At 39.6% G+C, this 25,682-nt stretch overlaps 1 protein-coding gene across 7 annotated transcripts in view; it reads right to left on the reverse strand.

Annotated features, from left to right (window-relative positions):
* Positions 1 to 25,682, reverse strand: part of FAM171A2 (family with sequence similarity 171 member A2) — a 59,629-nt gene that overhangs the window by 19,621 nt on the left and 14,326 nt on the right. For 3 of the 7 annotated variants that reach the window (XR_005555192.1, XM_039331541.1, XM_039331543.1), the window contains exons 2-3: positions 14,110 to 14,337; positions 2,576 to 2,668 (exon numbers count right to left, since the gene is read on the reverse strand). The exons of 1 other annotated variant lie outside the window; for it this stretch is intronic. Coding sequence is in view for 5 of the 6 variants with exons in the window: in XM_039331541.1 (XP_039187475.1) it covers positions 2,576 to 2,668; positions 14,110 to 14,337 (321 nt within the window). In the remaining variant the exon portion in view is untranslated. The remainder of the gene's footprint in view (positions 1 to 2,575; positions 2,669 to 14,109; positions 14,338 to 25,682) is intronic. 3 more of the 7 variants (XM_039331542.1, XM_039331545.1, XM_039331544.1) reach the window with 2 other exon arrangements.

Genomic DNA, 25,682 nt, shown 5'->3' on the forward strand with positions numbered 1-25,682 from the left:
TAAATATGAGCCAGTTGCCAAGTGTCCAAATTTTGATCATGTGCCCGTGAGGATACTGCAACAGTCGTAAGTGTAAAAAATGGTTATAAGTCACCTTTTTTCAGTGCCATTGTAACTTTGAATGGTCACTAAATTTATGGTTATATGTTCAGAGCTACCTGTATATGGAATGAAGTTAAACACTACGTTTTTCTGCAAATTGGAAAGGAGCTTGTGTGCAGTTGTTTACAGATTCAAAATAAGAAAACTAAATATAGTAGATGCAGAAGTTTGAGTACCCTTCCAACTGATCCAGTGTTATTTACCCCTGTAAAGTTATCAATAAAGTCCATAAAAGGTATTGTCTCATTAGATCTACAATTAGACAGGAGAAGGCAATTTCACAAATTAATGAGCATATGACCCTTTCAACCTTTAAGGTTATCACTATTGTTCTATCTACTTTTAACAACAACCATAGGGCCCTTCAAAGGCTGAGCAGTAAAGACAGAGATAAATCAGTCTTACAAACTAGACAGCTTTAAAAACAATATCTAAATACTTCCTGCTAACAATTTCAACTATGAGAAATTAAAATTACTGAAGAAACTAAAGGGAATTTCAGACAACCAGAGATTACTGCAGGAAATCCAGAACATCAAGAGAAATAAATTTCTACCAGAAATCAGTTCCCAAACTGATAAACAGAACATGCAGATCACTGCAAATGACTTTGCTGAATAGTTTAACTGAAGTAATTGTCCAAAAATCCACATTACAACAGTCTTATGCAACATGATCCACGTAATAGAAAGAAAACTATTCTCTGACCTCATCCTCAAAATCATCATATAAATCATACAAAAGAAAACCTTGTTAAGCCTGAATTGTTTAGACTGAAGTGGTTTGGGCAGAGAAACAAAAACTATTCAACTATAACACAGAATATTTTTTTAAATAAACGAATACCTTATTATATGTAGATGTTAATATTTTCAGGTCTTGTGGCAGCTAGTAGCATAGGTTGTGTGGGTAGACTGAATACAACTAAAATCAACCATCTTAGAAGCTAATGTCCATGTGCAAAAAGGTTGGAAATGTCATTATGTCAATGATTCAAAATATACATTCAAACTGTAAAGCGCTTACAGAAAAGAAAAATAAAGTTTTGTGATAGTCTTCATGGTTACTGGACTTAAATATTGTTAAAAATCTTTGCAGAAATCTCATACATGCAGTATTTGTAAGGAGATCTAAAAATATTTTTGAGCTACAAGAGTTCTATAAGAAAGAATGGGCAAAAATTTCAAACGGGAGGAGGGAGCTATAAGAAACTTTTAGAAGCCATTACTTTTGCCAACAAGTGTAAAGGAGTCGACTGAAACGATATCTAAACTCACATTCACTTTTTTTTTATTTTGTTATCTGTAGCTGCACATAAATAGTAAGCATGCATTCAACTTTGCAGAAATAAATCATATTTATCTTTGCATGATGAAGAGACTGAATGCAAGTCTGTTCATTTTGTGATTAATTGAAACATACAACTTAAACAAACTAACTTTTGCATATATTGTACCATTTTCAAAACAGCCACCACATTTATTTCTGATCAACATTTGTTCTTTATAAGCAGCAGCTATAAAAAAAATCCTTATACACACAAATTAATTGTTGAAGACAGATTCAGTATGCTGATAAATTCCTTTCTTGTTTTGTTCTATGTGTTCATTCTGTTCATTGTTCCAAAATTCAGGAGAGATATTGTCAGGAATTTTACTTCAAAGTAGTGTCAGAAGACCCATGAATGAATTGCTCATTTTCAGTAGTAGCAAATGCACAAGCTAAGCACTGAATGGATTTACTAATTTCATTAACACATATACAGACTAGAGTTTTACTACATGCCACATTGCTAGAAATGCTGGAGGCCAAAGAATATTTTCAGGAGAAATCAAATCCAGTTATCTGTTATTTATATTAATCTTAAATGGAAATTCTAGAAGCACACACAACCCTCATTTTATCATCCCTCCACTTACCAGTACTCTCATTATATGGGCTCCTATCTCTGTCAGGACTTACTGAGAAATGATAAGGTTTCAATTCATTTGCTTATGATTTTAGCAAAGGCCCAATTCGCTTCTCCCATTACCCCTTAGCGAATAACTCACATCTTAAAGAGTTTTATCCCCAAAGTCTCTGCAAAAGCACATGAGCTGATTTTTTTTGTATAAGTTAATATTAAGTTGAAATGTAGTCCCACCATATTTTTTATTGTCTAGCAAGTTCTTAATATAAATATAAGAGTATTAAGAACTTGCTTAAAGCTTCAGTGACTTATTCTGGGTCTCAGAATCACAACTTCTACATCCCAGCAATTCTATATTCTATCGATTGAGAACCTTTATTTTAGATCACCATTTAATAATAGGGCACAGGAATAGTAGTCTATTCTGCAATCATCGGCAGAATCCATGTTCCCTGCATCCAGAAAACAGTATTTCAATTAGGTGGAATCCAGTGCAGTGACTGAATGCCAGTTATATGCCCTACTTTCTTTTTTCTTTTTGACATAATGGATCTTAGGACCTACCTGGAGAACCAACAAGGATTTGTATCAAGTCATCATAAAGGATAAGTGTTGCAGGACGCTCTGGAAGCAGATAGAGACTTACAGAAGCATAGACTGCAAGGGAAAAAAACCTGAATTAATATAAAACTCCCTTTTCCTTTAAAGGAGATAGAGGCTAATTCTAACATACAACCTATCTTTTGAGACATAGTACAAATAAGATATTTCAACTGGAGGCAGATGGCAAAAAGAAAATCTGATAAAAAATATGGGGGAATGTACGGTACATGTTTTTCTAGATTGTGGTTTTAATCTTTTGCAGAGGTTCAACTGAATTCTCACTATTCAATGGACTGAACATCCAAATTTACAAAATATAATTTGTGGCTTCAAGTTGCTAACTGCCTTTCATTTTCTTTGGCTACAATCCTTAGGAGCAATAATTTCCAAATAAGGGACATTCAGAGAGGAAAGGAAAGTCAATGATGCCAAAAGGTAGAAACAAAATGATACCACCCCCCTTAAAGCGCACTGTACATATATAAATAGTGGCACAGCTTCCATTGCTCTGTTGTGACTGTCATTCTGACACTGTTGTCAAGCAATATAGCTGCCCCATTCTAAATGCAAAGCACAATTTATTGGTTCAAATATCACAATAAATATTAGTTTTATTTCCAATAAAATCAGGACAAAATACCAGCAACTAGTAACAACCAGTTCTGATAATTCCCAGTTCCAGTTTGCTATCTACATCATGTTACTAATTCAAACATATTTAAACAAGACAGCTTTTTAAATCAAGGTTTGATTTCAAAGCTAACTGAAGCATTATGTTTATCTATCTCTTTTATTAGTATTTATCAGAATAGGAATGTTTGCCTTAAATAAATTTTCTTAGTCTAATAAATTTACAGATCTAATAATTGAAAATTATTTACTGATCCAGTAATCCGATGATAAAGGGAAAGCTTAATGGAAATTCAGTGAAAGAGTAGGAATATTCATTAAATCCACGATAGATTCTGAATATTCTATTTAAATAGAGGAATTCTATAATGAGTCAGCCTGGATTTTAATCAAAATTTGCAAATGCACTTTAAAAATCTGATTCAGACAATTCCCTTACAGATTTTTTTCTGGTATCACTCTGCCACTATGAGTGACTTAAAACCTATTCTCATTAGTATTACATGACCACAATGATGGTTGGATGACTCTATAACATGCTAAAAATCACAAGCAGAATGAAATAAATTTGGCTGAACTTAACTTTAATCTCAATGCAGATATACTATCCATGAATAGAGCTGAAGCAAAGAAGAAAAAATGAAACTTGAATTAGGAAAAGAGCAGGGAAGAAATGGGTTACCTTCAGGGTAGATCTGATTTAAATCAAGTTGATTTAAATCACAATTTAAATCACGATTTAAATCTCTAGTAAAAAGGCTTGAGTTAAATCAATTCAATTTAAATCATAATTTTTAAAGAGCAACTGTCATCTCTGACACACTGTTGACTCATTGACAGTCCCATTCACTTTAATGGGACGGCTGGTGATGCGGCAGTGACACAACAAGGGGAGTTAATGCTTGTTAACAGGTGCTGCCATGATGACAGGTGCTGAAATGACAGGTGCTCTTTAAATGTAAGGACTCATTCTTGCTGGTAGTTAGAATCTTTAATAGTATTATTTGCAAACAAATGAAGGTTTCCTATTTAGAATAATAAGCTGTCAGGTTAGTAAAACAGCAATATCAGAACTGATTTTAGGTTAATAGGTTAATTACATATAGTTGGAGAACTACCAAATTATTTTATTTAATTAAAACACTTAGGGTCTGGTTATAGATGCATTTCACTTCAATCATACAGTTTGCAGTGTACATAGATTTGCAAAACAATGGGATAAAGCAGTGGTTCTCAACCTGTGGGTCGGGACCCCATTTGGGGTCGAACGACCATTTCATGGGGGTCGCCAAACCATGCTGTCCACCATTTTGTTCCCTTTTCCCTAGCTGTCCTACTCCCTCTTATTGGTGGCCACACCCACTTGGGGGTCACCACAACATGGGGAACTGTATTATGGGGTCACGGCATTAGAAAGGTTGAGAACCACTGGGATAAAGGAATATTCCTGAACTTTGTTTTATGATTTATCTCATGATTGCTATGAAATTGTGTGAATGCATCAATGCAATGCATGTTATCTCAGCTTGCAGAGCTTGGATTCGTTGAATACCAAAAATATAAATATTGCAGAACATACAGCCATGCTACATAACTAAGTTCCATTTCATGCTGAATAAACAAAATTATTAATGTATCTTAAATAGAAAACTATATTTAGATTGATTTTTACTCCAAAAACATTTTATTAAAATAAATTTGATTTTAAAAAATCCGATTTAAATAAAAAAATCTGATTGTTTTTATTATTTAAAAAAAATCATCAATTATTATCCACCCTTGTTACCTTACAAGAAACTCCTGATTTCTTATACTTTTCTTCCCATCAAATTTCACCACTGAGGACACTTAAGACCTTACCCTTGACCTTGCTAATTTGTTAAAATATGTGATCCATATTTGCATGGAAAAGAGCTAAGAAGCCAAAGAATTTGTTCTTGGCTTCTAAAAAAAAGCAATGTCAGGAGTTTCAATTCACCTTTGGATAAGATACTGTAGATTTCAACTTCTAATTATTGGAATGAGCCAGCTAGGAGTAAACAATTTCACAGTTCACTTGTGGTAAATGAGAATTCCTGCAGCATTATTCCATACAAACACAGATAGAAGTAACACCATAAACAATGGCTATCAGTGCAATCTCAGTTCCAGTGATATTCAGTCTTATCTATACAGAAGAATAGCTGCTTTCTATGCAAACCTGCATTTTCAATGGCATCTGAGATATTTCCCTTTTCATTTGATCAAATTTCAAATATTCAAGACTGAACCTTTCAACATTCCTCCAACACACAGACCAGAGTTACAATGGAAGACTTTGCCTCCAAAGCCCAATCCAATTACATAGTCCATAAAATACCAAGATTAGTATTAAGTTACTGAGAGATTCAGATATAGCAAAATTGCAGTTTCAATATAATTAAAAGTCTAATTGAAATGGATTCTGATAATGAGAATCACCTAGATGCATTTGGAGTTGCAGAGACATCATTTTCCCAGTTATCTTTTCTAGAAAATGAATGTTTTAGACTACCTTATGATTGCACAGAACTCTTGGATCTTACAAAATATCTTTAAAGCAATCTTAAAGGAGGCACTGAAAATTATTGGACCAGTACTTCTTTTATAACATTAATAACTTTGCTCTACAAACTAAAAATAATTCATAATTGCAAGATCGGTGATTGCTGAAATTAGATCAGTATGTCATTCAACCTTAGATGGAACTGATTGAATTTATCAATGAATAACAAATACACAAAGAAATATAGTCATGACTATTTAGGAATTTAAATGGACTCTATTCATAGGTCAGTTTGATCTGTGTCAAGGATTCCTCCATTTCTGATTTCCAAGCACCAGGGTTAAGTCCTTTTAATCAGTTTCTCATATATTCACCTATTTGTAACAGCCACCAACTTGAGACTAATCTGTCCATTATAAATACCAAAGAAAGTTATGTCACATTCACACTGCAGTATCATCTCCACACAAATAACTAAATCCAGTATGAGTATATGCATTGGGGGGGGGGTCAGATGCTAGCTAGGATATAGATATCATGAAAGACATAAAATCTTAAGATGCTTCTGATTGGGCAGAGTGGACACTGAAATTTACTGATAAGGAGCCTAGGGCAAACCAACATCAGATCCAAGATCAGACTAAGGTAGCTCAAGAAGGGATTAAGTTTGAGTATATATGGTACATAACAATATTCCTACACAGTCCCAGCCACCCAAATGCAGCACCAAGGAGTTAAAACTGTCAGACTATTAAATGTTGCAACTGATTAATGATCTAGAAGTTCAAAGATCATGACCACTTCATCTCCACACCCTCCAATCCTACCCTTTTGAGAAAACTGTTGGGGAAAAAAATAGACTGCCTGGTCTCCTTTATTTACAGGTAGTCCTCAACTTACAACAATTTCTTTATTGATTGTTTGAAGATACAATGGCACTGAAAATGTGAATTTATGACCATTTTTCACATTTACGACCACTGCAGCATCCCCATGGTCAAAATTTGGATACTTGGCAACTGGCATGATTTATGATGGTTGCACTGTCCTGGGATCATATGATCACCTTTTGTGATCATCTGACAAGCAAAGTCAATGGGGAAGCCAGATTCACTTAACAATGTGTTACTACCTTAACAACTGCAGTGATTCGCTTAACAACTGTTAAATAGAAATTTTGTGCTCAAATTGGTCTTAAGTCAAGGACTACCTGCAGTCTTAAATCTTAGACAATAGATATTGTACCAAGTTATCACTAAGGAAAGGATTTAAACAAGATGGTAAGGAGTTCCAGGGACCACATCAAGTACTTCAGTTAACTATATAATTTAGCTATATAACTATATACACTCTATAAGTAACCCAACTATTTTCTATTGGAACAGAACAGTACTATTAGAACAGTGCTATACGCACATATTTTGTAAAACTGCAACAGAAAACTATTTTAACATATTTTTTCTGAATTTAGTTGTAGAATACATCCATTGATGGATGCTTTCTTTTGTTATATAATGAAAATATTTTTCTTTGCATATTCAAACATAATTATAAATCATACTATTTTTATTTTATTATAACAATACAAATTAAATACAAAAGGTCTTCAATGACTTTATTGTATAACACATTTGAAATTCACACAACAATGCTAAGATTAGTTGATTTTAATCTTGGTTAATTTTTGTGTGGCTTAGTGTGTCATGAACTCAATAACATGGTCATTCTAAGTTAGGATCAATCCTCAAAGAAACCTCAACTATTCTGTATTAATTATGGGTTCCTGATCTTAAGGTAATCACTTCACTTGTACAATCTAGTTTGATCCTACAGAATGACTTCTCTAGACAGCTTCTTCTTTTTTTTTAATTTATCCCTCACTTTTCTCTAGGATCAAAGGTAGTAACACAGATATAGGAATGGAATGGAATGGAGGTGTTGACTATCACTTTCTCCATGGTGACTCAGTTCAGTTAAAACTGCTGACCAGCAATGGAACAACATAATAACATACAAGTACTAAAATGCTAAAAGTTAAATACTTAAAAAGCTACATCACTAAATTATAACATTATTTTGCACATAAGATTTTAAATGATAAGTACAAGGAATACTTTACATTTTTTTATTATTGCAGTGCATGGTGATATTAACCTTGCTTAGATCACTATAGACCCTTAGTTTACTTTTTAAAAATACATGTATATGTTTATGTATATCTATTTCTATCAGGCAAGTTTAAGACGGTCTTCATCCTGCTTTCAACCTTCAGAATATAATATTTGTTGCTTAAGATAGCAACAGAAACTTTCTCTACCTAATAGTAGAACTCATGCTACCTAAACCAAGTTAGTTATAGAATTGTTATGAATTCTAGTACAGCAAGGTTGATTTAGAACTCAATTCAATTTACAACACTCTCCCAAATTTGATCAATTATGATCCTAAGATTGTGTTCTCTCTTCTATATCTAAAAATCCAGATATAGAGCAGAGATTCTACTTGGTGGTCATCTTTGAAGACTATGACTTCAACAAGGTATCAGGGGAAACTATGTTCCCATCCAGATCATTGTTAACTATCACAACTACTTCAATGTTTTAACTCTTTTGGTTATTTTTTAATTTGTTATTTACATTTCATACTTTATGCTCCCCCCCATTGATTTGTTGAGATAGGCCATTATGGAAATCAAAGAAATAAGTATATAAAATATCTTACGATCAAAAAATAAAATTACTTGCAAGTACCAAAACTGTAATAATTTCTTATAATTAGCAATCCTGCCATTTGGATTTACAGTTATTCGGCAAGCCTTTCATTTAAACAAAATGCTCATGCCAGAGGTGAGTATGCATTAGAAGGACACAATGTCCCTGATAATAAGATCACTTTATTGACCCATCTTGGGATTCAGAAGTAGAGGTCACAGTTGGCTTTTAGGTGGCTATTGTTAGTTTTTGATTCTAGCAGAAAGTGTAGTAGAAGGAAGTCAGCAATATAAATATAGATATCAGTGTTCCTATACACATGATTTATAGTAAAAGTGTAAATGCAAACTTAAGCACAAGCATACTATGTAAGCAAAATTTACTGAATAAAATTTTAACAAGATAAAAACAATACAAATATTAGAAAAGAAACAAAGAGAATAAGAAAGAATAGTGAATTAGAAAGAAAACAGAATACAAATAGAAAAAGAAAAACACCAAGAAAAAGGACTATAAGGAAGCAGCTTGTGAGCTTTTTAACAACTGTTATAAATGCACTCCCCTTTATGGATTACTGCCTTGTCGTGGCGAAGGGGCTTGCGTAACTCAATGAAGCTATAAGCTATGCCGTGCAGGGCCACCCAAGACGGACAGGTTATAGCAGAGAGTTCTGACAAAATGTGATCCACTGGAGAAGGAAATGGCAAACCACTCCAGTATCTTTGCCATGAAAACCCCATGGACAGTACTAAAAGGAAAAAAGATATGACGCTGGAAGATGAGCCCCTCAGGTCGGAAGGTGTCCAATATGCTACTGGGGAAGAGCAGAGGGCTAGTACTAGTAGCGCCAGAAAGAATGAAGCGACTGGGCCAAAGCCGAAAGGACGCTCAGCTGTGGATATATCTGGTGGTGAAAGGAAAGTCCGATGCTGTAAAGATTTTTTCTCCATAGGAACCTGGAATGTAAGATCCATGAATCAAGGCAAGCTAGACGTAGTCAAAAAAGAGATGACAAGACTGAACATCGACATCTTAGGAATCAGTGAACTAAAATGGACAGGAATGGGTGAATTTAACTCAGATGACCATCAGGTATACTACTGTGGGCAAGAATCCCTCAGAAGAAATGGAGTAGCCTTCATAGTCAATAAAAGAATAGGAAAAGCAATACTGGGATACAATCCTCAAAATGACAGAATGATCTCTATTCGAATCCAAGGCAAACCATTCAATATCACAGTAGTCCAAATCTATGCCCAACCACTGGTGCTGAAGAGGATGAAATTGACCGGTTCTATGAAGCCCTACAGCACCTTATAGAATTAACACCAAAAAATGATGTCCTTATCATCATGGGGGATTGGAATGCTAAGGTAGGAAGCCAAAAGATAACCGGAATAACAGGCAAGTTTGGCCTTGGAGTACAAAATGAAGCAGGGCACAGGCTAATAGAATTTTGTCAAGAGAATACGATGGTCATAACAAACACTCTTTTCCAAAAACCCAAGAGACGGCTCTACACATGGACATCACCAGACGGTCAACATAGAAATCAGATTGACTATGTGCTCTGCAGCCAAAGATGGAGAAGCTCTATACAGTCAGTAAAAACAAGACCAGGAGCTGACTGTGGCTCAGATCATGAGCTTCTCGTTGCAAAATTTAGGCTTAAATTGAAAAAAGTAGGGAAAAGCACTAGGCCACTCAGGTATGAACTAAATCATATTCCTGATGAATATACAGTAGAGGTGACAAATAGATTTAAGGAACTGATCTGATAGACAGAGTGCCTGAAGAACTATGGATGGAAGTTCGCAACATTGTACAAGAGGTAGCAACTAAAACCATCCCAAAGAAAAAGAAATGCAAGAAAGCAAAATGGCTGTCTGAGGAAGCTTTGCAAATAGCTGAGGAAAGAAGGGAAGCGAAAGGCAAAGGAGAAAGAGAAAGATACACCCAATTGAATGCAGAATTCCAGAGAGTAGCTAGAAGAGATAAGAATGCCTTCTTAAATGAACAGTGCAAAGAAATAGAAGAAAACAACAGAATAGGGAGGACCAGAGATCTCTTCAAGAAAATTGGAGATATGAAGGGAACGTTTCATGCAAAGATGGGCATGATAAAGGACTAAAATGGCAGAGACCTAACAGAGGCAGAAAAGATTAAGAAGAGATGCCAAAACTACACAGAAGAACTATACAAGAATGAGCTTAACATCCCAGATAACCACAATGAGATGGTCATTGACCTCGAACCAGACATCCTAGAATGTGAAGTGAAATGGGCCTTAGAAAATCTGAGCAACAACAAAGCTAGTGGAGGTGACAGTATTCCAACTGAGCTATTCAAAATCTTAAAAGACGAAGCAGTAAAAGTGCTACACTCAATTTGCCAGCAAATTTGGAAAACTCAACAGTGGCCACAGGATTGGAAAAGGTCAGTTTACATTCCAATTCCAAAGAAAGGCAATGCCAAAGAATGTTCAAACTATCGCACCATTGCTCTCATTTCACATGCTAGTAAAGTTATGCTTAAAATCCTACAAGCTAGACTCCAGCAGTATGTTGATCGAGAACTACCAGAAGTACAGGCAGGATTTCGAAGAGGCAGAGGAACTAGAGATCAAATTGCCAACATACGCTGGATCATGGAGAAAGCTAGGGAGTTCCAGAAAAACATCTACTTCTGCTTCATTGACTATGCAAAAGCCTTTGATTGTGTGTATCACAACAAATTGTGGCAAGTTCTTAAAGAGATGGGAGTACCAGACCATCTCATTTGTCTCTTGAGAAACCTATATGCGGGTCAAGAAGCAACAGTGAGAACCGAACACGGAACCACTGATTGGTTCAAAATTGGAAAAGGAGTCCAGCAAGGCTGTATACTGTCGCCCTGCCTATTTAACTTATATGCAGAGCACATCATGGGAAAGGCAGGGCTAGATGAATCAAAAGTTGGAATTAAGATTTCCGGGAGAAATATCAACAACCTAAGATATGCAGATGATACCACTCTAATGGCAGAAAATGAAGAGGAACTAAAGAGCCTCTTGATGCGGGTGAAGAAGGAGAGTGCAAAAGTAGGCTTGAAACTCAACATTAAGAAAACCAAAATCATGGCATCCGGCCCTCTCAATTCCTGGCAAATAGATGGGGAAGAAATGGAGGGAGTGACAGATTTTATTTTTCTGGGCTCCAAGATCACCTCAGATGGAGACTGCAGCCAAGAAATTAAAAGACGCTTGCTCCTGGGGAGGAAAGCTATGGCAAATCTAGACATCATTCTAAAAAGCAGAGACATCACCCTGCCAACAAAAGTGCGTATAGTCCAGGCCATGGTTTTCCCAGTTGCAATGTATGGCTGTGAAAGTTGGACCATAAGAAAGGCTGAGCGCAAAAGAACTGAGGCCTTTGAACTATGGTGCTGGAGAAGACTCCTGCGAGTCCCTTGGACTGCAAGGCGTTCAAACCGGTCAGTCCTAGAAGAGATCAACCCTGACTGCTCCTTAGAAGGCCAGATCCTGAAGTTGAAACTCAAGTACTTTGGCCACCTAATGAGAAGGAAGGATTCATTGGAGAAGAGCCTAATGCTGGGAAAGATTGAGGGCAATAGAAGAATGGGACGACAGAGAATGAGATGGCTGGATGGAGTCACTGAAGCAGTAGATGTGAATTTAAATGGACTCCAGAAGATGGTAGAGGACAGGAAGACCTGGAGGAACGTTGTCCATGGGGTCGTGATGGGTCGGACACGACTTCGCAATTAACAACAACAACAACAACAATAAATGCACTTGTATTTTACCCTCTCTGAATGAATAATATAATTATAGCATAATTTTCTTCTTTTCATAAGTAACTAATTCACTAACCCACAAATCGCAAATTATTTTTTCTAATTTTTCAGCAAAAAGTCCGCAAACAGGCTTTCAGTAGCTGGAATGTAGCTGTCAGTCTTTCTCTAACCAAATTAATTTAGTCATCTCTGCAAATTCTATCAACTTTGTTTTCCTTTTTCTTCTCTTATTTTTATTAAAAAAACTCCTATTTTCTTTCTTTACTATTTGTTATTTTCCTTTATTGTTTTTATTTTCTATTATGGTTTTTACTTTGTTAAAAAAAATTCAATAAAAGTGTAAAAGAAAGAAACCATTTAAGTGTCCGTCAACTGAAGTTGTCACTCTTGATTTCAGCCTAACCAGAAGCTGATTGACTTTAATTTAAATTAAATTTAAAAAAAAAAGTTCAAGGTTTCTCGACAGCTACACTTTTCTGTTTTCTTGCAATATGGGTTTCTTGTAGGAGTGTCCGCAATCAGAGGAACATCCTTTTAAATGTGAATCACATTTATCACACATGTAAAAGCAACAGGGTTTTGATCACCTGTTTGCACCTACCATTTTTACATCATTTTTAGCTCCCCTGCAGATGTACCTCTGGTTAGTTGCTAGTACAAACTTGGTAAAAGAATGAAAGTTTGCACATTCTGTACAAGGGTTTTTTGTAACAGAGGACTGAATTCTGGCCTGGAAAATAAATTATGGATGTATTTCCTAATAAAGTCTTATTTAAAACAGCTTGAGAAAGATATCAATGTGAAACTTAAAGCCATATGAGATCTGTCTCAGCCTACTCTTGGAACATTATACTTAATACTATATTAGCTGTGATGTATTAGGAGTGTTGTATGTGCCTTCAAACCTGTCTTACTATTGATTCCATTTTCTTTCTCCTCTTCCCTATTCATAAATAACTGTTGATATTTCAACAAACTACTATCCATATCAATCTTCTGACTCTTTACAAGCAGCCTTCCAATAAATATTAAGGCAACAGCAATCCTAATCTAGGTCCAGGCAATGTTTGTCCAAGCCAGATGACAGCCATACTTTTATCTCTATACAACCAACTACAGTATTTCTCAGTGGGATTACCAACCATCTAATTATGCAACAACACATTCCAGATGATGAACAGAGATGGAATAATACTTGTCAAGTTGTTCTCTGTATCTTTTATTCTTAGATGGCTTTAGTGGAATATTAGACATGACCATGGAAAATAACTCCATCATCCATTATAACTAGTCATAATAACTACATGATATCCAAAACATTGAACAACTCTTAAGTCATTATTTTGCAACTGCAGATGCTGGCATCAATAAGTGAAGATCAATATCCAGTTGGTCATTATGAGAAACAGAATGCAGACTAGATTAAGTTTGGTAAAATCTAAGTAAGCTCCCTTTTTCTTATATTAAGACACTTCTCATGCAGCTTTCTGAAGACAGAAACATATACGTTGATATGAAATTCATGTAACTCAGTGGAATCTAACTTTTTGCAATATTGAGAAAACAGCCAAAGTTCTGGGATGATGCTACTGTCTCCAAGAAATGGCTGCTTAAAATATCTGAAAAATATTAAGTACTCTTCTTTTATTGAAGATAATATACTACATTCCATATATTTACTAAACTTCATAATTTTTCATTTTTCTTGCAACACTGGAAACTATCTTGATAAAAGATGTATTTTTTATTATCCACACGAAGTGCACATCACACCCAGGTCTTTCAACCAATTTCCCAATCACAGGTTCTTTCAACCAATGATTACCAACACTCACGTGGTAGTTTGTTGACACGCCAAGGAACAGAGTTTGTAACAAAGCCATGCTTGGAAGCCATGACAAGGACCCAGGTGCCCAAGCGATAACTGATGGGGAGCATACTGATGCCCTCATGGTCAGTGGTGCCTGAAGCTAAAGATGTTTGGTTGCCATAAACTTCCACAGCTGCCTGGGAAAGTGGGGATAAATCTCCATTTTCATAGACTTGAACTTTGATCACCACTTCTGGAGAAGAGAGAGAGAGAGAGAGAGAGCATAGAAAAGTATATGTTAGGATACAAACCTTCCTCCCACAATTCCATGATTTGAATATTTATGCATTTTTATTACTCTTTCTAATCATCTTTGGTAATTGTATTACCAAATCCAATTGTGTTAGAGAAATAGCAAATAAGTGATTAATATGGAACAATCCACTTCCATTCTACCTCTACAGTCTCTATATTCTATTTCCTTTCTACCTACAGAATTTCATCTGTTTTTTTTTAAGTTCCTTCCTATTTGGTTACTCAATAGCAATACCAGTATAATACAGTATTCTCTAATGTTTGACAGCAATACTTCTCCTATTGTTTCTGGGACAAAGTAGGATATATTTTCTCAGACAATACAATCTCTCAGTTCCTTCACTGAAACTGCTTTTCTTTCAGCATTTTGTGGCTGACATTTGCACATTTTAATTCTTTTGGAACACCATAAGAAGTTAGGTTTTAGTTTATACATTGTCAATTTCATAAACAAGCAATTTATAGTTAGAATAGACTTTCTTCTGATTCCAATTCTGAGTACCATTTTTAGAGCACCCCAATTTAAAAAAAAGTTTAAATTTAGTAAATAAATTCCTCTGCAACTTCAAGAGGGGGAAGAGTGATCACAAACTAAAATAGGATACTCAAACCCAAACCAGTGGTTTTTCAAAATCTATTCACTTTCCATGCCCTTAACATAATCAAGAACTCATGTAAAGGAAAATTACTTCAGACAAAAAACAAACAAAACAAACAAACACCTGAAGCAGAGCTAGTAAGACATAAAAATTGAAAATAAAGTACTCAATTGTTCTATCTGTTTCCCAGTATGTATTTTGTCTCATTGAATCTCTTGTCATTTTTTATACATCAAGCAGGGCTGGTTTACATCAACCCATTTCATTCTATAATTGAAATATGATGATTGGTCACATGTAGCAAAAATCACTTTGCTGGCTGGCTGCCTCAAATATTCTTCCCATTCTATGTGCAAATGGAAAGATCTTTCAATACAGATATGGATTCAACTCCAATTGGCTCTGGATTTCAGTTCTCTGGAGACAAGACCCCAGCTCAAAAGAAGTCACTGGATCAAGGGGGATCTGAGACAATAATTGCTATACAATCAGATATAATTAGCCTCCAGAACCTTTTCTTCAAGCAGTCTTGTAAGAAATGTAGATAGCTTCAGAGTACAAGAAGCATGTGTGCTTTTCTACTGTCATATATCTAACATGTACACATCTTCCCTAATCTGACAATTTTAGCGGTTCTAAAGTACAAATCGCATTATCTCCCAATCAGACTAGATCCAAAATTTCTGAGCTAGATCCAGATAAAAACTGTAATTCTGTAACACTTAACAATACACAGAAAAACACACAAACAGCAATTTAATGTCATTACTGAACAATGTTGATTAAAAAAAAATCCAGATGGTTTCAATAATGGATAATAAATTAGTTTTCTTTCAGATGTTGCTGAACTACAATTACTGATAGCTTTCTCAAACTAACCAATTTTGAGAGATGGAAGGGGCGTTGTCTTACCTAAATGCCTTTTCTCAGCATGATGATGGAGAATCCACCAACGGGTTAGCTTCGTCCTCTGCCCGTAGAGACTAGTCAGCCAAGTTGCCATACCCCTCTCCCTGGACCAGGAACCCAGTAACGACTGAGGTGCAGCTGTTGGCTATGATTCAATGTGTTAGCTCAATTACTCCTGACACAGGACCTGACAGGCCCTAAGGATGGGAGTGGATTCTCCATCGTCATGCTGAGAAAAGGCGTTCAGGTAAGACAACGCCCCTTCTCCAGCATGACAAGTGGAGAATCCACCAATGGGACGTACCAAAGCCTCACTGTCCCTGTGGGTGGGAAGCAGTCTGGGCCTGTGTCCCACTCTCTGATAGTACGCATTGGAGGACTCTTCTGCCAAATGAGGCCTCGCAGATGTGAATCTATCTATCTTATAATGCTTCACAAAGGGGGAAGGCGATGCCCACGTCACTGCCCTACATATTTCTTCAATTGACACCTGTGTCGCCCACGCTGCTGAAATTGCTGCGCTGCAAGTGGAATGGGTGGTGATTCGATTTGGAACAGGAAGCGATTGCATCTGGTACGCTCCTGTTATGCAAGTATTGATCCATCTGCCAATCGTGGACGCCGTGATCTTCCATCCCTTTGAGTGAAGCTGAAAGGACACGAAGAGGGCCTCAGACTTGCGAAAGAGTGACGTTCGCTTGATATAATTCCTTAATGCTCTGCGAACGTCCAGTGTGTGTCATTTATGTTCCAAGTCATGGGAAGGCTGAGGGCAAAAGTCCGGCAGTACCACCTCCTACGTTCTATGAAACAAGGAATTGATCTTGGGAACAAAAGAGGGATCCAGACGTAGAACTACGCTATCAGTGTGGAAAATGCAAAGGTCTTCCCTAACTGATAAGGCTGCTAACTCTGAGATGCGCCTAGCCAATGTGACAGCCACTAGGAATTCGACCTTAAGTGTCAGGCACAGTATGGTACAGGTCCGGTTAGGCTCGAATGGAGGTGAGGTAAGGGCCTGTAAGACCCTGGACAGATCCCAGGAGGGATCTCTGTGAATCACGGGTGGTCTGTTGTCGGTTGCACCCTTGATGAACGAGCGCACCATGGGTGTTTGGCTAGTGGCTCAGAGTCGCCATACGTGAGGACTGTGGACAGAGTGACCACCTGTCTGTGGATTGTGTTTGGCACTAGGCCCTTCTTAAGACCCTCCCACAAATAGTCCAAAATCTTTGGAATAGTAATTCTAAAGGGGTCTAGCTGCTGTTTTGTACACCAGCTACAATAATTTCTCCACGTGGAAATAAATTCTGTTAGTTGCAGCCCTTCTTAAGGCCTGAATCGTGGTAATCATGTCTGGTGAATAGGACTCCTGTGTTAAGAGTCGCCGTTCAAGTGCCAGACGGTTAACTGGAGCCACTGTGGCTCTGGGTGTTATAGGACCCCCTGGCTGAGGGAGATTTGGTCATGTGGTATCTTCTACAGGGGGGAGACTGAAAGACTCATGAGGTCGGCAAACCACGGCCGTCTTGGCCAGTGTGGAGCAATAAGCATCACCTCTGCCCATTCCTGCAGTATCTTCTGGATGGTAGCTTGCATCAGAGGGAGAGGGGGGAATGCATAGAGCAGTCCCCTGGGCCATGGCCCCTGGAGTGCATCAGCCCTCTCCATCCCTGGTGATGGGAAGCGGGAGAAGAACCTAGGAAGCTGGGCATTCGTCGGGCTGGCAAATAAGTCCAGTATTGGCTGACCGAACCTCTCTGATGCCTCTCTGAAGAGGTCTGGGTGCAAGCTCCACTCCGAGTGGTCTACTGTTGACCTGCTCAGGAAGTCCGCCTGCCGGTTCATCTCTCCCAAGATGTGTTCAGCCCTGAGGGAGGAGAGGTTGGTCTCTGCCCAGGATCCCAGCGACAGGGCCTCGGTCATGAGGGATCTGGAGTGGGTGCCCCCCTGCCGGTTGACGTGGGCTTTTGCCGCCACATTGTCTGTGAGAACCAGAACATGCTGTTTCGCCAATGATCTGTGAAAATGATGTAGGGCCAGGTATATGGCTCTGAGCTCCAACCAGTTGATGTTGTGCCTTAGATCTGATGGAGACCACCGGCCCTGTGCCAGCAGTGATTGTAGGTGGGCTCCCCAGCCAAATAAGCTGGCATCCGAAGTCAGGATGACCCGGGTGGGTTCCTCAGGGATCCTTTTCCCACCGCTGGGGAAACCCACCATTGGAGAGATTTCAGGATCTGTGGTGGAACCCTTACTTTTTGGCTGGAAGATCTGGTTCCTACTTTCTGGAACGGTAGTAGGAACCATTGTAGGTCCCTGGAGTGTAGCCTTGCCCAGGGCATAATTGCTATGCATGAAATCATCTTTCCCAACAAGTGGGAGAATGTGGCCAGTGTGGCGACACATCTTCTTTGAATCTGAGTGACCAGGGCTCGAATGCTGCTTTGACGTTCTCGAGATAAGTAGACCTCGCACTTCCTTGTATCTATCACCACTCCCAGCTGAAGGAGGTGGGTCGAAGGAACTGTTTGACTCTTTTGGAAGTTTACTGAGAACCCGTGCTCTTGGAGAGTCCTTAGGGTTAATGTCAACTCTGATTGTGCCGCCTGAACGGAGAAGGATTGGATGAGAACGTCATCCAGATAGCACTGGATGCGCACAGGGATGGTCTGCAAGTGAGCAGCGAGTGTCAGCAGTACCTTTGTGAACATCCTGGGAGCCGATGAGAGGCCAAAGGGTAGAGCCCTATATTGAAGGTGTTGATCTGCATAATAGAACCTGAGGAATTTCCGATGAGCAGGAAGTATGGGGATGTGTAGATAGGCCTCGGTCAGATCGATGGATGTTAGGAGGTCTCCCCTTCTGATGCCGGCCAATATAGATTGGAGCATCTGCATTTTGAATTTTCTGTATGCCAAATGATTGTTTAATCTTTTTAGATCTAGGATTGCTCTTCATCCCCCAGAGGTCTTTGGGACAATGAACAGAATGGAATAGAATCCCCGTCCCTCCTGTCCTGCTGGTACCGGCTCTATGGCCCAGATTTCCAGGAGGTGATGAATAGCCTCCTTGATGAGGCCTCTTTTGACCGGATCCTTGGGTGATGGACAAGGTACAAAGTGCCTCGGAGGTCTGGAGGTATATTCCAGAGAAAGGCTGAATCTGATGGTGTTTAGGACCCAAAGGTCCGTGGTGATGGCTTGCCATCTGTATGCAAAAAGGGCAAGCCTGCCAACAATGGGGGAGGTCTCCCCGTTGTCACTTGGACTTACGGAAGGGGCAGCCCCCTGCTCCTCGAAAGGGCCGCTTCGACAGGAACTGCTGTCTGTATCTGTCCCTGTTGCCAGATCTATCAACCTGACGGTCTGATCTGGGCTGAAAGGGGCAGGAAAATGAAGGAAGCTCTGACCCTGCTTTGGATCGAAAGGGCTATCTCGGGTGTAGGTAAGGGGTCTCCTATCGACCTTCCCTGAAAGGTGAGCCATGACCTTACGTTTATCCTTATTTTCAATTAAATAAGGGTTAGGGCCTTACCAAATAGGTGATCACCTCTGTATGGTGCAGCTGCTAACTGCCACTTTGCCTTGATGTCCGCTCGCCATTGCCTGAGCCACAGTAATCTGCGGGCTGTGATATTGGACGCTATTGCTCTGGCGGAATAGTTGGCGGCGTGTAATAATGAGTCCGCCATGAATTCTGTTGCAGCCACTAGCCTCCTCAGCTCATAGTGCATTCTTTCCTCTTCTGGGGAAAACCTGGCCTGAAGTTGGCGCAGCCAAAGCAGTGAGGTTCTGGCAAAAAAGGAATTAGATATGGCTGCCTTTATCGCCCATGCTGAGGCCTGATGGGTCCTGCGGAAGGTAAGTTCTGCCTTTGTTAGAGAATTTTAATTTCTCTATTGGTGAAAAAATAAATCAGAAGCTCTCACAGTTGACTGCATTTAGCTGATTCAAAATAACTTCTTTATATTCATATAAAAATATTTACCATACCATACATTCTTCTTTACAGCAACATAGCTCAATTGAAGACTTCTTACAGAGAGATACAGAGACAAACCTGAGACTGGAAATCCAGCTCCTAACTCAACACCTTTTTGCACAGACTCAGTAGCACTTTCTTCACATTGGCTGACTGAGTTACCACATGACTCTTCCTGCACATGAATATTCCAACAGCCTTCTTGTCCTCTGACCTCAAGGCCTCTGCCGCATCCCCAGATACCGTGAATGGTGAAAACAATGATGCTAGGGTTCGTCTACTACCTGAACGTCTATCTCCTCTGATAAAGCAGGATCTATATTGAACAGCTTATCTGTCCCCCCCCATTGAGGGGAAGGATCCTGGCGTTCCCCAATTTTTCTGTATTGTATTGAAAAAGAGAGGGGAGCAGGGAATATGTTGCTGTGTGAAGGTGGGTTCAGAATAGACCCTGCTATTAGTGTCCTGGCTGGTAGAGGGTCTTTCCTGAGGGATTCATGCCCGTTTAATCTTGGCCGTGCTGCTAGCCTTGTGGAGCAGAGATTTGAAGAGGGCCGGATTGAAGAGGCCTACGAACGGTGGGGGGTCCGGGGATATGTCTTCATCCTCTGATAACCCCTGGTCCATTTGTTCATAATCCCCAGTGAGGACATCCTACTTTGAGGATTGAGATGGAGAAATCGATCCCTGGTATGTTGTAGCTTCCTCTTGGGATAGATAGGATCGACCTCTTGATACTACAGATTCAGCCCTGGGTTATAATGCATTGTGGAAGCTATGCCTTGAGCGACGGCCTGAGATATCAGGGCCTGCAAATGTTCAGATGATAAGGCTCCCTGACTGTCGGGGGGGGGCAAAGTCCCTCTGTAAAAAGGTGCTTCTGGGCTCCTCAGGCCCTTCGCTTAGGGGGGATCTCTCCGCCTGTTCTGCGTCGGCCTCTGCTTCCAGAGGCCCAGCTTTTGAAGCTCCCGAGGTCTGAGTAACCTGTAGAGGGCCAAAAATCTCTGCCTCTGTGTAAGCAGGAGAGTCCAGTCCATCTCCTGCTGTGTTTTGTCATTTTTCAGCTCAGGAAAATTGTTTCTCTAAGGCCTGGTGTCTTCATCTTCCCTCGTCAGCCATCTTACAGGATATTTTGCCAGAGATTGCTTTGGCCTTGATCCTCCCCGTTGCTTCCTGACTGGATGATCTTGACCTCTTAGATCCAGGGGGACTGGTGGAGGTATCCTGTGGGGCTTGAGCAGCGTTGGTGTCTGCCATTGCCACAAGAGATATCTCAGTGTTGTGACTGACAGGCTTGGTAATAGGTCAGCCTTGGCTACAGGGCAACTTGATGGAATTACCAGTGCAGAATACTGTAGCAACTGAGACCAGGTCAAAGCGGCAAGCCCAGATTAATGGGACCACCGCACCCATGATTCACTTAGTGGCCAATATGCTATTGCCTTGTTGGTGGCAGCAAGATCAAATTAATGATACGACCCACACACAATATGTTGGGCAGACAGCTCCGATTATTTCTGTAATCGTGGGCCTTCCTTCCTTTTCCTCTTCTTTTTTTGGATGCACAATAATCAGGTAAATATAGCAGGAATTCTCAATGGTTCAGTTGATACGATGGTTATGCTGAAAAGGCGATTTTCCCCCCGTCCAATTTCCGGACTCAAATGAGTGAAAGGAAATTGAAAATAAATTGATCTGCCGTTCGTTACATAAATCGGTTTGCCACTGATGCAGAGCTTGTTACGGTATCCTGAAGGGAGCCGGCAATCCAGCTGTTTGAACTTCGCAGCTCGGAAAATGGCGACCGCAAGTGTTCCTTTTTAAACTACCCACTCCTGTTGGAAATTTGTGCAAGGAGATTTTAACGGATAAGGCGATGACAAGGAGCTGATCTGGCTTCCTATCCTCGTGGAGGAAAGCTTCCACCCTCCCCGTGCTGCTTTGAAGTCAAGCGGTGGCCAAATATGGCGACCGGTCTTTGTTTAGGCTGCCATGAGTGACCAGTTTGAGGCTTCAGCCGAAGCCTGCCGGAGCGTTGGGATCCAAGTGGCTGACTGCCGCAGGGAACGAACAGCTGTTCGCTTCTTTCCTTTTCTTTTATATGAACTGATCCTGGTGACTTCTCAAGATTAGAGCCAAGCAAGTGTGTCCTCCCAAGTGAAAGACTAAGTCGTGACTGGGTTCCTGGTCCAGGGAGAGGGGCATGGCAACTTGGCTGACTTAGTCTCTACGGGCAGAGGACGAAGCTAACCCATTGGTGGATTCTCCACTTGTCATGCTGGAGAAGATATAATTCAAGAACATCTGGAAAACTATAGGTTTTCCATCCTAGGTCTACATTTTGTGACAAGAATGGCTGAATATAGTAAAATGAGGAGAACTAATGTTCATATATAGTATTTAAACTCATTTTCAACAGAACATGACATTGAAAAATTGGGTTAAAACACATAAAATGTTTTTTTAAAGAGAGACTAATGAAACCATACGATTGTCCTTCAAAATGGTTTCAGCAATAAGAGCTAGGGGAACTAGTGCACAGCTTTTCAACCAGTGATATGGGTACCACCTGTGGTACATTGGCAGCTGGCAGGTGGTACGCAACCATCCTAGAAAAGTAGCGGGGGAGGGGAATGAGCTGAATCTGTGTCAGCATCGCACAAGCCTGAGTGAGAGATGGCTGGAGCTGTAGGGCTGTCAGGGCTCAGCAAAAGCGCCAGGATCAGCACCAGGATCCAGCTGGAGCTCGGTGCTGATCCTAGTGCTTCTGCTGAGCCCTGAAGAAGCACCAATCAGCTGGAAAGTAGCACTGATCCTGACGCTTCTGCTGAGCCCAGACGAAGCACCAATCAGCTGGAATGTTGCAGCATCTCCAGGGTCCTGTGATTTACATTCAGATGCTTGGCAACTGATTCATATTTATGACGGTCAGTGTCCCAGGGTCATGTGAAGTGACCAAAACCTGCTGCAACCACCCAGCAGACGGGGGGAATAAAAACCACCCCACCCCACTCCCCTGTCAATCCTCAACAGAAATGCTCACAACAATGAAAACCTCGGACAGAAAGAAGAGCGCCACCAGGTGGGCAGGCAGGTGTCTTGCTCGGCTGTGGCTTGGGGGGGGCACTTTTTTTTGGTGCCATTGTAACTTCGAGCAGTCACCAAGCAAACTGTTGTAAGTCGAGGACTAGCTGTACTTTATCACTTTTTTACTTTTTTTTTGGTCATCAAGTTTTTGACACCTTGTTAGGCGACTGGTGGTATTTGGATATTGCCATATTCTAAAAGTGGTACAATGGGTGAAAAGATTGAAAAGCCCTGAACTAGTGGAATTATTTAGGCAACATGATATATTTAATAGAATAAGAAAAGGTCAAATCATGTTCACCAGCTTTCCCAAAATCTGGTACCCTCCAGAAATATTGAACTATAATTCCCAGACAAGACAGCCAATGATAGCAAGAAATGGTGGGAATAGTATCTGGAAAATACCAAGCTGGGGTAATCTGTGATATGCATTCAAAAATGAAGCATGGCCATTTCCAGTTATCACAGTCAGGTGAAATCAAAATCCAATTCAACTAATCCCACATCTAGATTTTATTTTAAGACAGCTGTTTTCAGTAACACTTGAAAACCAATCGATTGACTGTTTTGATTTAGCTTGAAAGTAAACTTATTACCAAATGCTAGGGGTCACTGCAGGTGAAACCAACTACCAGGGATGTAGAATTCATTTGTTCAGCTGCACAACTGAAGCCCCACCCACTGCCTTCTGCCCTGGTGAAATATTGAGGAGAAACTCCTTGTGGTCCCACACTTCTAGGAGCTAAGAGGAACTGAAACTAGGACACTATCTCTCAGGGCAATGATAGTGCTCCCTGCAGAGAACAAGCTAGTCCGCTCCTTGAAGGCTTTCAGCAGGTAGCTGCAATGAAATGTAGTCTGGATTCCAGGAGGGGCTGCATTCCAATGGGCCAAGAGGAAATGAAGTTTAGGTACTTTGGTTGGGAGAAAAAGAACTCAGAGAATATCTTTAATGATGTAAGTAATTTTAGTTTGGCAAGATTTCTGACCACAGGCGAGGAACCAGAAAGAAAACTGCTCAGATGTAATTCTACATATCCTGATTCTTGGAACCTCACAGTTGCTAAACATAGAGCTTTTCTAGAGAGTATTCCAATGATGTTCATTTACTGTGCCATCTCTTTTTTACTTTCTATTTTTGTTATTTTTAATAAGCAACTCTGTCGGTTGCGTATGATTTGTTTTTGATGTTTTAATATACTTTTGAGTGTTTTAATTTTTTGCCTATTAGGCAAACCTTGAGGATCATCAGGTAAAGCCTACATATAAATTGGCAAATAAATAAAACTTTGCAATCTCTTGTAAATCATCCAGGATTTTACCCTGGAGTAAGGGATAGGCAGAGTGTCTTGGCTGACTGCATCTCTTGAGACTTCGGCAAGTTCCAATATGATCTTTGTTAAGAACTGCAGTGCACAGCACGCAGAGTACCAAGTAATAAGTTGTGTCAGCATTTCTGTTCTGAGAAGAATCTGTTCTGTGCCCCCACCTCAAACACCTGGCGACTTCCCACAGTCAAAATGCTTGTGCCAGCCCAACCTCCACCATTTCTGAGGCTGTGCTTCCATCACTATGGCAACAGCCTCATTTGTCCTACAAAGTATTTCCCACCCTTCAAGTTACATTTAGATCTAGATAGCAGCACAAGCATTTTTTTTGTATCCAAGTACTGTAGACGTGAATAACCTCTTTTTTATTATTGGAATTTGTTGCCATGGGAACTGCACCCAAGAGCAAGACCTAAGTCATATCTTTCAGCAGGCCCTGGAGTAACCATGGGGTAGAACAGTAGTTTCCCTAATCATAACTGCAAAATTTTGTTTATTCTTTCACACTTTTTAATTATTTTGTGTTTACAATGGATAGATGAGTCTTCTCCCTTCTCCAATATATAGTTACAGAGAAAAAAGAAGTCTTTCCAGAATGTTTCAATGCTATAATTTTTCCAAGAATTTCTAATTAAGATTTAAGTATTTGATCAAATAATACGCCTACCATTTCTGGGTCATAAACTTCTAGATAGCAAAAGAGGATTACCGTATTTTCCGGCGTATAAGACGACTTTCTAAACCATGCAAATCTTCTCCGAAGTCGGGGGTTGTCTTATACGCCAAGTCGTCTTATACGCCGGAAAATATGGTACTATTTTCTTCTACTCTTTGCTTCCACAAAGCATCTTCTGCAGTTTTGCATCCTGGATATAATAATTCTGTAAGTCTGTGAATAAAGGAGACTTTATTCACCTCCATCCCCAAAATTAAATCTTTTAAGATTCACTAAGCAGTCCTTACCAATGTAAGATTCCCTTCCCTTCCTACAGATTTTAAAAAGTAAAATAAAGCCATGCTTGCAATACTCAGGAAAAAGGAAAGACAAGAAAAGAGAAGAAGCCCCAAGGGGAAGGGACTGCTGGCCGATTCCTGGTCTATCTTCCTTCTAAGATGTGCATTTGAACACATGCGTGCATATTATACATCAAATCCATGCACACAAAATTAAATATAACAAAACAGCAACAACAACAATAATCTTTGGCCTGGAATATCAGGGAAGCAATCCTGCTCTTGCAATACAATTACTCTAAATCATGCCCAACTAGAGATATGCCAGAGTTTCCCTCCTCCCTCAAAAAAAAGTTTAATTAATATCTGCTGAGTTTTGAAATCCACAAAGTCCTTGATCATTGTTAACTTTATACCAATAT

The sequence above is a fragment of the Crotalus tigris genome, unplaced genomic scaffold, assembly GCF_016545835.1.
Source record: "Crotalus tigris isolate CLP2741 ecotype Arizona unplaced genomic scaffold, ASM1654583v1 scf7180000024437.13266115, whole genome shotgun sequence".
Lineage (NCBI taxonomy): Eukaryota > Metazoa > Chordata > Lepidosauria > Squamata > Viperidae > Crotalus > Crotalus tigris.